Source organism: Lonchura striata, chromosome 12 (assembly GCF_050655825.1).
Source record: "Lonchura striata isolate lonStrDom1 chromosome 12, ASM5065582v1, whole genome shotgun sequence".
Classification (NCBI taxonomy): domain Eukaryota; kingdom Metazoa; phylum Chordata; class Aves; order Passeriformes; family Estrildidae; genus Lonchura; species Lonchura striata.
In genome coordinates, this window is record NC_140714.1 from 343027 (window position 1) to 356353 (window position 13327).

The 13327-nt window shown below is 41.4% G+C and overlaps 1 protein-coding gene across 18 annotated transcripts in view; it reads left to right on the forward strand.

Moving 5' to 3' along the window:
• Nucleotides 1-13327, forward strand: part of TMCC1 (transmembrane and coiled-coil domain family 1) — a 67084-nt gene that overhangs the window by 12272 nt on the left and 41485 nt on the right. For 7 of the 18 annotated variants that reach the window (XM_085590204.1, XM_085590206.1, XM_085590207.1 and 4 more), the window contains 2 exons: nt 1809-1865; nt 4529-5240. In XM_085590204.1, the coding sequence (XP_085446330.1) occupies nt 4695-5240 (546 nt within the window). In that variant the 5' untranslated portion in view covers nt 1809-1865; nt 4529-4694. Of the gene's footprint in view, nt 1-1808; nt 1866-3217; nt 5241-13327 lie in introns of all 18 variants that reach the window. The other 11 variants (XM_085590215.1, XM_085590216.1, XM_085590217.1 and 8 more) reach the window with 4 other exon arrangements.

Genomic DNA, 13327 nt, shown 5'->3' on the forward strand with positions numbered 1-13327 from the left:
AGGGTTCATGGTGTTCATATATGGTGTAAGTAAAAGGTATTTGAAATACTCTATGAGAAGGTGGAATTTTTCCTGTTTCCTTTCTTTGAAAATAATTTTTCTTCCCCATTTCTGCAGTCCTGTACTGTTTGCTTCTGTAAACAGTAGTTCAAGTACTGTAACAAGTACTTCAGCTGCAGATAAGTCGTCTCTGACCTGGTTTTCAATGGTAGCTTCAGAGTGCACTTTGTTTACAAAGAACTGTGATTTTGAAGGGTGTTCATTCAACTGATTAATTTAAAGTAAACTTTCACTTGAATAGAGTCTAAAATCTGAGGGGCGGAAGTATTTTCAAACTGATACTTGTCAAATTTTTTGAAATGTTCATGTTACAGCATATTTGATAAAAGTGAAAGAATGAGAAGAATTGTCAAAAAACATTAAACATTAAAGCCAAGATGATGTCTACGCTTTGTAAGTGCCTGGAAGGGAAGGAATTTTGATTAGCCCTGTGCAATAGTTTCTCAAAGTTCAGAAGAAAATGGAGCTTTTGACAGAAAATGGGAGTTTTGGTGGTGTGCCAGTGAGGGCTGTGATTCACATGAGGGACACTACAGGTAGTTTTGGTGCTAATGCCTCTCAGTGCCCCCCGTGGGCACTCTGGGACACAGACTCTGAACCATGGCAGCTGTGAAACAATTTGAGCCAAAAGCAGCTACTGATCTGCAGGTCCTGTAGTGCTGTAGGTCATATCTCTGAAGACCTTGCTGACAAAAGCTCTTAAAGTTACTATAAATAAAAAAGTAACATTAAAACTTTAAAAAAAAGTAGACAAATAGAGTGACTGAAGTTCTCTTAGTGACACCTCATGTGACCAGTACTTCACACATTATATTAGTTCTCCACTCATGCTAGTATACAAGTAGAATTTCTTCTATATGAAGATCTTCTTCAAAAATGTGTTCATTCATTTTTTCCAAGATCCTAATATTTGCTATCATCACTTTTTTCATAATCTAGCATCCCTCTTCAGTGGATCAGAGTAACCCTTTCTTCCTCTCATTCTGTCTTGGAGGTGGGAATCTGATGTGGAATAAATGCCCCTGTTGTGCAGAGTTCTTGTGGTGTTCATGTGAAGAGTAGTGTGCTCCCTGTTTTCAAGAACTGGTTGAGTTAATGATCATCTTTGGAAAATCTGGGTGATCTAGCTGTGCTTCAGAATAGTCCTTGAGACTGGCTAGAGAAGTGTGGTCACCATGTCTGGTCTCAGCTGTCTTCTTGTCATCTCCTAGCAAGCATCTGGCCTTTGGATTGTTTGCAGCAATGTGCAGTCAGGAGCTGTGGCGGGACAGCAGCTGCCTGTTCACTGAGCTGGGGTGGGTGCAAGTGTGTCCAAGTGCCCACAGCTTTTACCTCCTGTGAGGTGAGCACCAGGTAAACCAGAGCCAGCTGTTTGACCTGTGCTGGGAGCATTGAGAATGACTAAATAGGAGAGGAAAATAACATCTGTATATGGTGCAGGTTAGAACCCTGGCGTCTTCTTCTGCTTTCAGCCTGTGGTGGTGGCCATAAACCCCAACAGAAAATGCTCCTTCACAAGAACTTCTTGATTAACTCTATATGATTCAGTTTTAACTTCGGTCATATTTGTATCTCTTCAGTTATTTGAAAGAGTTTAAAATAGGACAGCTTCCAGGGGCACTTGCATTTCAGTGAAAAAAATTTACTAAAAAAAATTGAAAAGTTGGAATCGTGCTTGCTCTTTGTTGTTTATGTATATCTTTTCTCCCATTTTCAGTATTGCATCTCATACTAAATTTCTTTTGCAGTTTTGTTCAGTGGAGGGACTGCTGTGGGTCAACCATGCTAAAGGGCAAATGATGGAGGTAAGTACAAGTTTACCCTTTCATTGTTATCTAATCTTGGTTTTGCCAGCTTTTCCTTTTGAACTGTTTTGTTTCCCAGGGCTCCTGGGAAATAATTGCAGAAATGAAGGACTGTATTAGAATGTTCTGGGATGTAATAATGGTATAACATCTGCTCAGTTGGCTGTATATGGAATTGTGAATTTTGTTTCTGATATAGTATATTCTTGTACAAATAAGAAATGTATGTTTTTGAACTTTATGCTGTAAAGTATTGTTTCCTCCCACTAACAGAATATAAAGGTGGTTGTAAGTAGAGAAAACAAGAGTGAACTCAAAAGTTGAATCCTAATGCAAATAAGTATGCTAATTAATTTTGAAGATTCACAATTCTTCACACTTAGAGTATTTTTTTCCCCAGAAGTAGATACTAGAACAAATAAATAAATAGTTGTAAGGTTCTTCATACCAGATGTGTAATTTGCAAAGCTCATTTCAGGCTCACAACAGACTCATCCTATGGAAACAGAAATAGGAGATGATTACAAAGCTCCCATTAGGAGCCTCTGAGAGGCCATATAATTCCAGAAATCTGTCCCAGAATACACACGGTGGCTGTGCCTTGTTTGTGAGCTCACTTTGGGCTGGTTTGTTTCAGGTTGTTTTGTAAACTGCCATAGGGTTAATTTAAGCAGGGTAATTTTTTCTAGCAGATTACGCATGGAATTCCAGTTAGATTCAAGTGGTGTTCTTTAAGAACAGCAGCATTGCCAGTGATAATGTGGATAGAGAGCATGCAGGAGATCAGAGAGATCCTGATTGGAGAGTTTACCAATCATCTTAGATAAGAACTGCAGTTCTTCAGTGAGTCCTGACTGAAAATAAACATTGAGTGAATTAGCTAAAATGAAAAAGGCAGTTATGGGTCAGCTGTCAGGTTTGTGTTTTATACACCAAATAGTTTTGGGACTCTTGCTTTTTTACATGGTGAGTTTTGTTCACTGAACCATTTGGTCTGTTGGTTAAAAAGGAGCATCTAGTTTTGCGATTTTTTTTTTTGTCCCAAAACATAAATTGAGTGGAGACCTGTAGTCTAACTTTCTGCAAAACCTGTTACCTGAGGGGGAGGAGGGGGGAAGTTTAAGCAAAGAGGAAGCCCAAAATTCAAACCATACTACTAGACAGAAAGGCACTTTAATTCATTTAAGAAAGTGTTAAGTATGTAGGTATGTTGTTGGCACATCTTTTTTCTTCTCTCACACAATTGCTGCATGAATGTGGGTAAATATATTTTTCTTGGATGTAGTTTATTCCTTTGCATTTAATGAGTTACTGATTAAACTGGCCAGTATATTTACACTCAATGCTTATAGCATCTTCAAAGCACTGAGATAAAATCCTGCATGGTTCCAGTGTTCTGCTTTCTGTAAGTATTGAGATTCTTCTTGTCTCCAGCTAATAGCAGTGACACTTGAAAAAAAGAGAGAGGCAACTCTCCTGATATTTTTGGATGGCAATTTAGAAAGCATTTTGGAATATCTGTTTAACTCATTGTGTTAGGCTTCAGATGCACAAAATCAAGAGCACTCCAATTGTAAACTCAGTGCATTATGTTTCTGCAGCTGCTCTAGCATAGAAATGAACACTCTCAAATCCCAAATATGCTGAGTTTCAAATAATTATTTTCTAAAGCACGAACTGTGTTTTGCCAAGATTGAGGTAGACCTCTGTGAGCTGGTTTCTGTATTTATAGAAGCCTAATCAAAGTTTTCTCTTGTAGAAAACAGTGTTCAGCTTCTGAGCATGTGATCTCATGGTGCTGATGTAAAACCCTTTCAGTTACTGTATCCTTCCTTCCTTCCTTCCTTCCTCCCTTCCTTCCCCATATTTTTGCTGACCTTCTCCCATAGTCGTTGCTGTACAAGTGCTGAGCTGCATTGTTGTATAATCCAGTCCTGTCTGAGCCCAGGGAATGACTTGGGTTGAGCTCTCTAAGAACAGCTGTGCAGTTCCTGTGCCAGAGGCTGAACTGCACATACCTGGTGCTGAACCCTGCAAATTTTGTTGCTTAATCTACTTTTCAAAAGGCATTCTTGTTTCCTTTGAGAGCTGTGGACAAGAATATGCCAGTTGAAAGCATTTCACTTGCCTGTTCTTGCTTGAAGATAAATTTTCACATCTAGTTTCCAGTGCCATCAGTGAATGCTGGCTGTAATAAGCCTTTTCTCACTATGTGAAAATGAGTAACTCATTTGGAAATGTTCTGTTTTTTTGCATGTATTAAAATACTATTAAGTTAGGGTCTTTGTCAAAGAGCAAAATTAATTGTGCCTGAGTGACTAACATGCTCTTCAGAAGTTTAACCTCATGTTAGATGTTATTATGTGCTTGTTCTTAGTAAACAAAACCAGACTGGTTTCTTCTTGCTTCTCCCTATTTTGAACAGCTTTTTTACCTTTCTTGCTTTCCTACACCCTCTGTGCTGGACTTCTCCCCCAGGCAATGAATGACTTGTCTCACACAACCTTTGGCTTCTGAGTACAGCCTAGATGCAACTACTGTGGAGGAACGCTCCAAGGACTGATACATTTTATTTTGTTAGTGGCATGTTTTGCGCATTGGATTTTTAACCCACACTTGCTGCATGGATGTATAATAATGACTACTCTTTTGTTTAACATTAGATAAGCATGAGATCACCGTGGCACAGCTGCATGTATAGTCACTCTTGAAGCAATTACACACCTAATTGGCTGGCAATCTTGGCATTTTCAAAATAAACACAAGCCTTTTAAAGAAAGGGGACGTATTTATGTATGAATAGTCAAATAAACTTTTTGGGTGTCATCAATGGAGCCATCTGGCACTGAACAGTTGTCTGATGACCCTGATCCTGGAGGCAAATCCCAAGATCAAGAGACCAAAAAACAACATGAATCAGAGCAAAAATTATCCAAAATAACGCATAATGCTTTGGAGAACATTAATGTCATTGGTCAAGGCTTGAAGCACCTGTTCCAGCATCAGCGCAGGAGGTCGTCTGTTTCTCCGCATGATGTCCAGCAAGCTCAGGCTGAGCTGGAGCCTGACCTGGATTTGGAAAGCCAAAGCGTCTGTGCTGAAATTGATGGTGTCTCCACCCACCCCACAGCTCTGAACCGGGTGCTTCAGCAGATCAGAGTGCCACCCAAAATGAAGAGAGGGACCAGCCTGCACAGCAGGTGGGGCAAGGGAGATGCCCCGAAAGGAAGTCCGCAGATCAACAGAAGGTCTACTCAAGATATTCAGTCGGGTCGGCCCAGATCATCATCCACTACAGATGCTCCCACAAACTTGTCTGTGATGGAGATTGCTTCTTCTATCTATGTAGGTGGAGAAGAGGCCACAGCAGCAGCAGTAAGTTACTCAGATTTACCTTTGATCTTTATCATCTCCTTGTATGTTTTCTTAAGCCCTTTGAAATCTTGTTTTGAAAAGCAGGTTTCTTTCAGCAAATTCAAATGGTGCTGTGTTCAAAAGCTTCTTGTGGTGAAGCAAAGAGCTTAAAAGATGCAAGCATTAGTCATTTTCTCACATGGCAGGTGGCTGATTTTATATGTATTTGATCAGTGAAATGAGAGTTACTTTTCAAACATATTAGATTGCTTGGATGGTGCACCTCAGTCAAACAAGGAGTGATGGGCTGAGCAGCAGCCAGAGTAGTCCTTCTTAGCAACTGTTAGCTAGTTGCTGCAAAAAAACCTTCCATTTACCTAGATGGCTTTTTAAATTCCTCTCTCATTTTCTTTGGTATTTTATAAAAGCAAAGCATTTCAGTTTAAGTGGATGGTGCTGTTGATCTTTTAGGCTGTGAGAGTCTCTGGGAACATGGACTGTGGCCTGCGCTACTGTCCAGCCCCATACTGCTGGGTTGCCTATATGTGGTTTAGATCAGCCTGGCTGCTCTGCTGATGAGGGATCACTGCTGTCTCCTTCAGTTTGTCAGTTTTTCCTATGTGGGAAAAGCATTCACTGAAATGACAGTCTCTGTTTTGTGACACATTCTTGCAGAGTTGTGCCTATCAGCTTATTGAGGATATCAAAAAGCAAGCAGCGTTTGTCTTACCATTTCTCCCCTTTCCCAGATCAGTTTTAGCTTGTTCAGGACACTGGTTCAGAGAGTCCTCTGAAAAACAGCCCTTAATAACAAAGGGGTCTATGGAGACTGGATATACTTTGTTTCCTCTTGCAAGGAGCATTGAAGGAGTCTGCCTGGAGCTGTATCTGAGGCATTTGCTTCTTGCTGACTGTTACAACAACAGAGATAGTAATAAAGTAGTTGTAGAAAGCATGCGCTCTCCTGGGCTGGCTAATTTTGCAGTTATTCAAGTCACTGAGAGTTGTGAGAAAGAGACCTCATAATAGCTTTATTTGTGAATTGCCTCTCTCTTCATTGTGAGTGAGCTCATGATCTTTGTTTCAGGATCATTTTAGGGAAAACTGTTAGTTTTTTGAGTTTGTACCCAAATCCAGCAACAGAAGTTTATAAAGCAAGGTCTGGTTTGTTGATTTAAAGCTCTAGTCCCTTTAGTTCATGTATGAGCAGGGAGATTGAACAGGCCTAAGCATATTAGGTAAATAATGTAGGAATATGGGGAAAGGCCTTTTGTCCCAACTGTGCAGCTTGTCTGATGAAATGTTTGCCCTTTGGAAACCTTTGCATGTTTCCAAAGTGGAATGTGGGTAGGACAGTCCACTGGAGTGTAAGAAGGAAATCCTTTTTGGTTTGTTTTATCTTTGCTTTCCTTTATAGTTTGTGTTTTTGTGTATGTTTTAAAATAAGCATATTGTATTAGTTGAGTAATACATATACATAGTTTATAAATAAGCATACACATATTGGGAGTCAAACATTTTATACTGATTGAGTGTGCAAAGTTTGGAAACTACTGGGATCACTTGGCAGGAGTGACAGGAAAAATGAAGACAGTTAATCTGATAGCATTCTGCTACAGCATCTTGCAGGTGTGAGAACAAGTTTAGAAGTCACTTATTGGCATATAAAGGCCTGTGATGAGGTGAAGCAGCCACTTTACCCTGCAGCTGCCGTTCCTCTGGAGCAGTGTGCGGTACGGAAGAGTGGCTGGGGATGGGGTCCTGGCCTCGTCAGGCAGTCATCCCACTGGGGAACCATCCTGGGTGCTGCTGGCTGTGCCCTCAGGAGCCTGCGGGAGAGGGGCTGCACGGGCTTTCTCCCTTCCATGTTGGACAGAGGAGAGAGTGGGGCTGGAGTCTGAAAGAAGAAAACAAAAGGAGGGAGGAAAGGCCACCTTTGGGGACTAAACCATCAGAGACCTCTGTGACCAGTTGACCATTGGTAGAGCTTAGTGAATATCTAGCTGCTTTGTAATACTTGCACCACCTTGTGACAGACAATAACAATGTATACAGTAGGTCTAAAGTGACACGGCCAAGGAAATACTACTAAGGAGAATGAGACATAAAATGAGAGGGAGATGCGAGTGTCAATCCTTTGTACTGAGATCACATTGCATGTGCCTATTTTCTGTTGCTACCTTTTGTCTTTTAGAAGATAGTCTGTAGGAGAGGGAAGAAAGATGGGCAGGAGAGTTGGACTCTTTCTTTTCCTGGAAAATTTTGGCAGGTCTGGGTGGTGTACCTCATTTTTCTCTCCTGAGAGAAGGTAACAGCACTATCTCACAGTGTGGCACAAGGATTGGAAGAGTTATTCAGTTGTTTAGTGCCACCTTGCAGAAATGGGGATCTCTATCCCCTTATGCCTGCAAGAGCCAGAAAGGTCAAGACTGCTGCAATATTGCTATTTGCTATGCAATCTGCATAATGTTGGGAGCTGTAAAAATCACATGAACTATGCTTGACTTAATTTGCACAGGAAACACAAAGTAAAAACTGGAAAATAAAAATGTTGGTTTTTTTTCACAGAGAACAATAGGATGTTGTCTGATAGACCATGAAAAGCACTGCCGTATTAACATACAATCTTGCTGTTATTTCAGTCTGAGATGTACTGTCTTGGCTATGGCATGTGTCTGTACATACTAGGTTTGAAGTATGTTGATGCCACTCGAAGTTGCAAATTAATGGGAGGCAGCTTCCCAGTTAAATGCAGATGATTGTACAGCTTTAAATATACAGCAGCCTTTACTGAATTTTCAGTATAGAGATACAATGCATTTGTAAATCAGCTCTGTGTAAATTTTAAATCACTGATATGATTATTAGCAGAGCTTCTTTGTTTGTGAAATCCGTAAAGCATAAAGCAGTCATTTGGTAAATCACCCTTATAACAGATGTCAGTGCTGTTTTCATTGGAGAAGCCAGCTTAGCATGCAGGCTGCCACACCACTGGAATTTATGACTATAAACTAATGTTGCAAAAACTAACTCTTCATTCAACAATTTGTATTGGAAAATTATTTACAACACACTTCAAATGAGAATCAGTAAAGAGCCAGGAAAAACCTGCAATCATTAGAGCAAACTTAAAGTTTGATGTAAATTCAAAGTTTAAACACTGTCTTTAAGTTATGAGGTATCTGAAGTTGTTTCACGCAGTGTTACTTTAACCCTAAATTCTCCTATTTTATTTAAACTCACTGAGACTAAATTACATAATGAAAATTAAGAAATAGAAATAATTTGTTTGAAGTGTCTGGCAGATAACACTCATTCATCAGGGTTGAGAGTCCTCCAGACCCCCAGGTTCTACCAAGCCTGTGTGGATTGTCTCTGCATCTAACTTTCACTTAACTTTTTTGTTGTTTTGTGCTCACTTTCTCAACACTTTGCCTATTTGTCTCCTTCAGCTTTTTGTGATGTTATCTTTTAAATAAAATTCTGATATTTTCTTTTTAATAAGGGCACACCAATTTCACTTCCGTGGTTTTGGTGTTTTCTGCTGACAGTGATGCTACAGTGACTCACCTTCCCTCAGCAGGGAGTATTTCCTTCAAAATTATTTAAGAATTTCATAAATCCAGTTATAATTAGAAAAATGTCACTGAGCTACAGCATTAATCCATCTGTTGTGAACATATGGGCTACACAAGCTACAAGGAACAGAGTAGCAACTCATAGAATGGAAAAGGTGTGATTTAATTATGACAAGCACTACGTAACACAGGATTTGTAGTCAAGCAGTATAACTCTGTTTTCTGATTCCTGTCTTCTGTCATTGTTTGCTTTGCTGGTACCTCCCTCTGTCATGACACAGCTTGTTCCTGTTGGTGTTGTATGTGTGCCAGTGGTTCTGGGGCTTCTCTGCTCTGTCAGGTAACAGGTGTTGAACTGCACAGGGCTGTGCCCATGCCTTGATGTCACCTGTGTTACTGTGCTGGCACTGCTTTTATGGCAGGAATTCCTGCTCTGCTTTCCTTTCTTTCATTATTTTTCTCCCAGTATTCAGACCTATGACAGTTAGGAAGAGTAATGAACATTTTGTTTGCTTCACGTGCTCTGTACCTGCTCATTAGGGCATTGACGTGGGAGGCGATGGTCTCAGGCACTGCACATCTTTGTGTGCCATGCGCCCTTACTGCTTTTAAGATTTGACTGTGACTGCAGAAGATTTTGCTATGAGTTGATGAAGGAAGTCAGGGTACTTGGATTGCTGAGAAATTAACCTTCAGTTATATTTTATCAGAGACTTATTTTATCATAGCATTATTCTATATGCTTTTGTGGGCTGCTGTGAAATTGTCAGTGCTTCTTCTTGGGACAGCAGGAGTGTTACCTGTTGCAGAATTGTTTTGTCAGTCATAAATGAGCAGGAGCCCACATGCTTCAGTCTTGCTTGCTACTGAAGCTTAAAATCCTGATAAACACATCCGGACTGTTTCCATATCTTCCATGTTTTGGGGAGTCAAAACATGAGCTCAAAGTTCAAAACTGAGCTTCATCCTTCTCTGCAAGTATGCACAGTGATTTGAGTTTATGCTTGACACTGCCTACATGAATGCTGTGTTGAGCTTGTGGGCAAAGGATACACACACACACACATACACACACACTCTGTATATGAGAAGAGCCAAGAATTTTAGTATAACTGAAATCTGAAGGGTCTCATAGTTATTAGTCCAGATCTAATTTTTTACAGAAGTAAAAGTATTATTTGTGTTAAAATGTTATACACACACTTCTTATTTTATAATCCCTTCCTTCAGTTTGCACTCACCCTTCCAGTGGTCCTCAGGTCCTACAGTTCTGGCCAGGGTAGAGGTGTTATTGCCTCAAGTTGTCAACAGCTACTGTCTGTCATTGGGAGGTTACTTGGTTGCTCAATTTTAAGGCTAAAAATGTAACCTTCTCTAGGGAGTGCTTCTTTTTCCTCTCAATCAACTTCATTTGTGAACTTGTTGAGAATTTTCTTAGGAGGACATGCCATCTTTTAAATATGTGAGTTTCTGGCGATCCTTAACTGTGAAGGGCTTTGATATAGCCCAAATCTGGAAGAGTTCATGGTAAGGTTAGATGAGGCTTGGAGCAACATGGTCTAGTGGAAGGTGTCCCCTGCCCACGGCAGCGGGGTGGAACGAGGTGGTCAGTGGAATGCCACGGCAGTGGGTGGCATGAGGAAGCGCTGGGCCGAGGTGCAGCGCTCGGCCCGCAGGGGGCGCTGCGGCGCCGCGCCGGGGGCAGCTCGCGCAGAACGCCAGCGCTGCCTCCTGCGGGAGCCCGGACCTGCTGCGTGCCGAGACCTGGGGCTCACTGGCACGAATCCGGAGCACTGAGGCGCGTTTCAGTGTTTTATTTTGAAATACATATAAAATAAGTTGAAAGGCTTGATCCTGAGAACGTGTAGGTTTCAAATTTTAATGTTTCAAACCTTCTGCAATAAGAAAATGTCTCTCCTGTTCGTTATCTCGAAAGGCTCCCTCTGTAAGAGGTTATCGGGAAGATGCCTTCCTGTTCATATACATGTGTCAAGTATTGTTGTAACATTCATACATACTTATTTATTCTAGCTTTATATGATGCTAAAAGATAATTAAAAAAAAAACGCTAAAAACTGTGAATTAGATATATAAGTAAAAATGTGTAGAAGATCTCCACGAGAGGGATATTAAAACAAATAATTCTCTTCTTTACTGAGCATTTTTAAAAATAATATTATTTACAAGATATTTTGTATCAAATATTCTAATTGTGTGTTCTTTCTTAGGAAAGTATATCAGGCAGAGGCACTAGTTTATTATGTCAAATTCATTTTAAATTTGAAAATAAAATTTGGTGCTTTTTACTCAAATATTTATTTTTCTCCATCATGTTCCTGAATAAAACCAGAAAAATTCCCCAATTAAGCTATTGCATAGGAATTAATTGCTGTAGGAAGGTAATATTAGGGAAAAAAAGTGACAATAGCCCAGCAACAGGGAACTAATGCATGTGTTCAGAGCAAGAGCCATTAATTAACTGTGAAGATCATAAGCATCAGTTTAGAAATGCTGAATGTGAGGCCTTGGCTGCAGAGACAAAAGAGAATGTTGCTGCCATCAATTTTGCTAATCTGGCAGTCCCATCTCAGTCTGATGTGGATTATATCCCAGCCAAGCTGGCTCCATTCCTTATCTGTATCTCTGTGACCCAGACTCTGAGCCACAGGAACCTGTTGGGGAAGGGAGAGCTGAGTGTGGAGGAAATGAGGCACCCAGGAAATGTGTCCCAGGTGCAGGACAGTGGGTCGTCCTCAGGACCTTGGGCACCAAGCCCAGCGGGTGAGAGGCTGGTTACCCAGAGCCATTGATATCTGCTGTCAGGCAGCAGGGAAGCAGGGAGGTTTGGGTGCAGCAGATAAGGTGGCCAGCTGGCTGTTCAGGCTCCAGTGTTTTACTCCAGTGCTGCGGTGGATTCCCATGCTGCATCACTGACTGACTGCACGTGTGTGCACTCTCACACTCTCTTGCACTCCCACGCCATCTCACTCACTCTTACACTCACACTCTTATTCTCATCTCACACACACTTGCCCTGTTGGTCTCTGCAGCAGTAGGCATGTGAGCTTTCCCTGGCACACACCTGTTCCAGGTGGTGATATGGATTTTCTGCAGTAGGAATTGAATGGTGTGCGTGAGGCTTCTGAATATAGCCAAACTGCAGAACAAGAAGTACTGACCCAGTTCAGGGAGGTGGAGGATGCAGCTGCGAGATGCAGAATCCCCTGAGCATCTGGTGTCCCCTCTGCCAGTAGAAGGAGGTGCTTCTAGTGCCCCAGTCTCTTTAGTTTTCTGTGCTGTCAGCTCTCCGTGGTCATCACAAAACAGGCCTGGTAACTGTGTAATGTACTTTCTGTACATTTCAGAAAAAGGAGAGCATTTTGAAAATGACTCCTAAGTTCTGTCAGGGAATGCTTTCCCTGTACAGAACGTATCTGCCTTCAATACCCCTGACTGGGCAGAATGCTGCTGAATGCTGCTCTCATTTCACAGCTGCAATTTCAGTGCTGAAGAATGTATCTATTGATGTTACTTTTGAATGACAGTTATACAATAAACACCTCTGTTTAATCTTCTTATCATTTTCCCTTCAAGTCTATTTAAAGAATCACACTGACTGTTCTCATAACCTTCCAAGGCCCAACTGCAAATCTATCTCTAGTGTCCAGATCACCTGATGACCTTAAAAGTAGGCTAGAAACATTTTCCTTAACAAGGCAAATATTCTGGCCTAAGACACTTCATTTTTCTACAAGACTATGCAATCATGTATGGCAGTAATCTGTACTTACCTAGTACCTGCTATTGGAAGGGATTTTGTATAGAGTCAATGCACAGCTGACTCCCAACAGCCAGGTATACACCATAACCATACATACCGTCCTATCTGGAGCCCCAGATTTGTCATAGCTGGAGCATGCAACGAGATCCCTTTTAACCACTGTGCCAGTACTTGGCACCCACTGAAGCTAAGGTCTGAGGAGAGTGCTAGTGAGCAGCACAGTCTGGGATAATCCAGCACTGATACTGAGTCAAGACTCATCAGGGACATGCTCTGGCATGGGAGCTGTTCCTTATCCAGTAGTTTTGCTGACAGTTACTGAGAAGCTATTTTTCTGTGTAGGTAAGGCCATGTAATGGAGTGATCAAGCCATGGCAATTTCAGTGTAGTGCAAAAAGGAAGGCAATTACAAAATAAGTTGTAAATAAAATCCTAAGAAGTCCAAAACTAAAATGCTGGGACAGGACTACTTCAGAAATAGACTTGTTTCTAGAGATTTTGAGCTCCTCGTTGTGTTTGGGGTTTTCTGTTTACCTCCTTCGTGTATGAACATCAGGCAGCTGCTCGAGCCCGTGCGTTGAGAGCCGGCCCCCTCTGCACAGCTGAGCTGGCACTGTGCGTGGCCTGGCTGCTGGACTGCTGCAGCCCCTCGGAGCATTGCTGCAAAGCAAGGTTAGAGCCCTGCAATCCCCTGTTCTGCAAGATTGTACTGTGTCCCTCACTCACCAGTGCTGTGAGCAGAGGAAGAA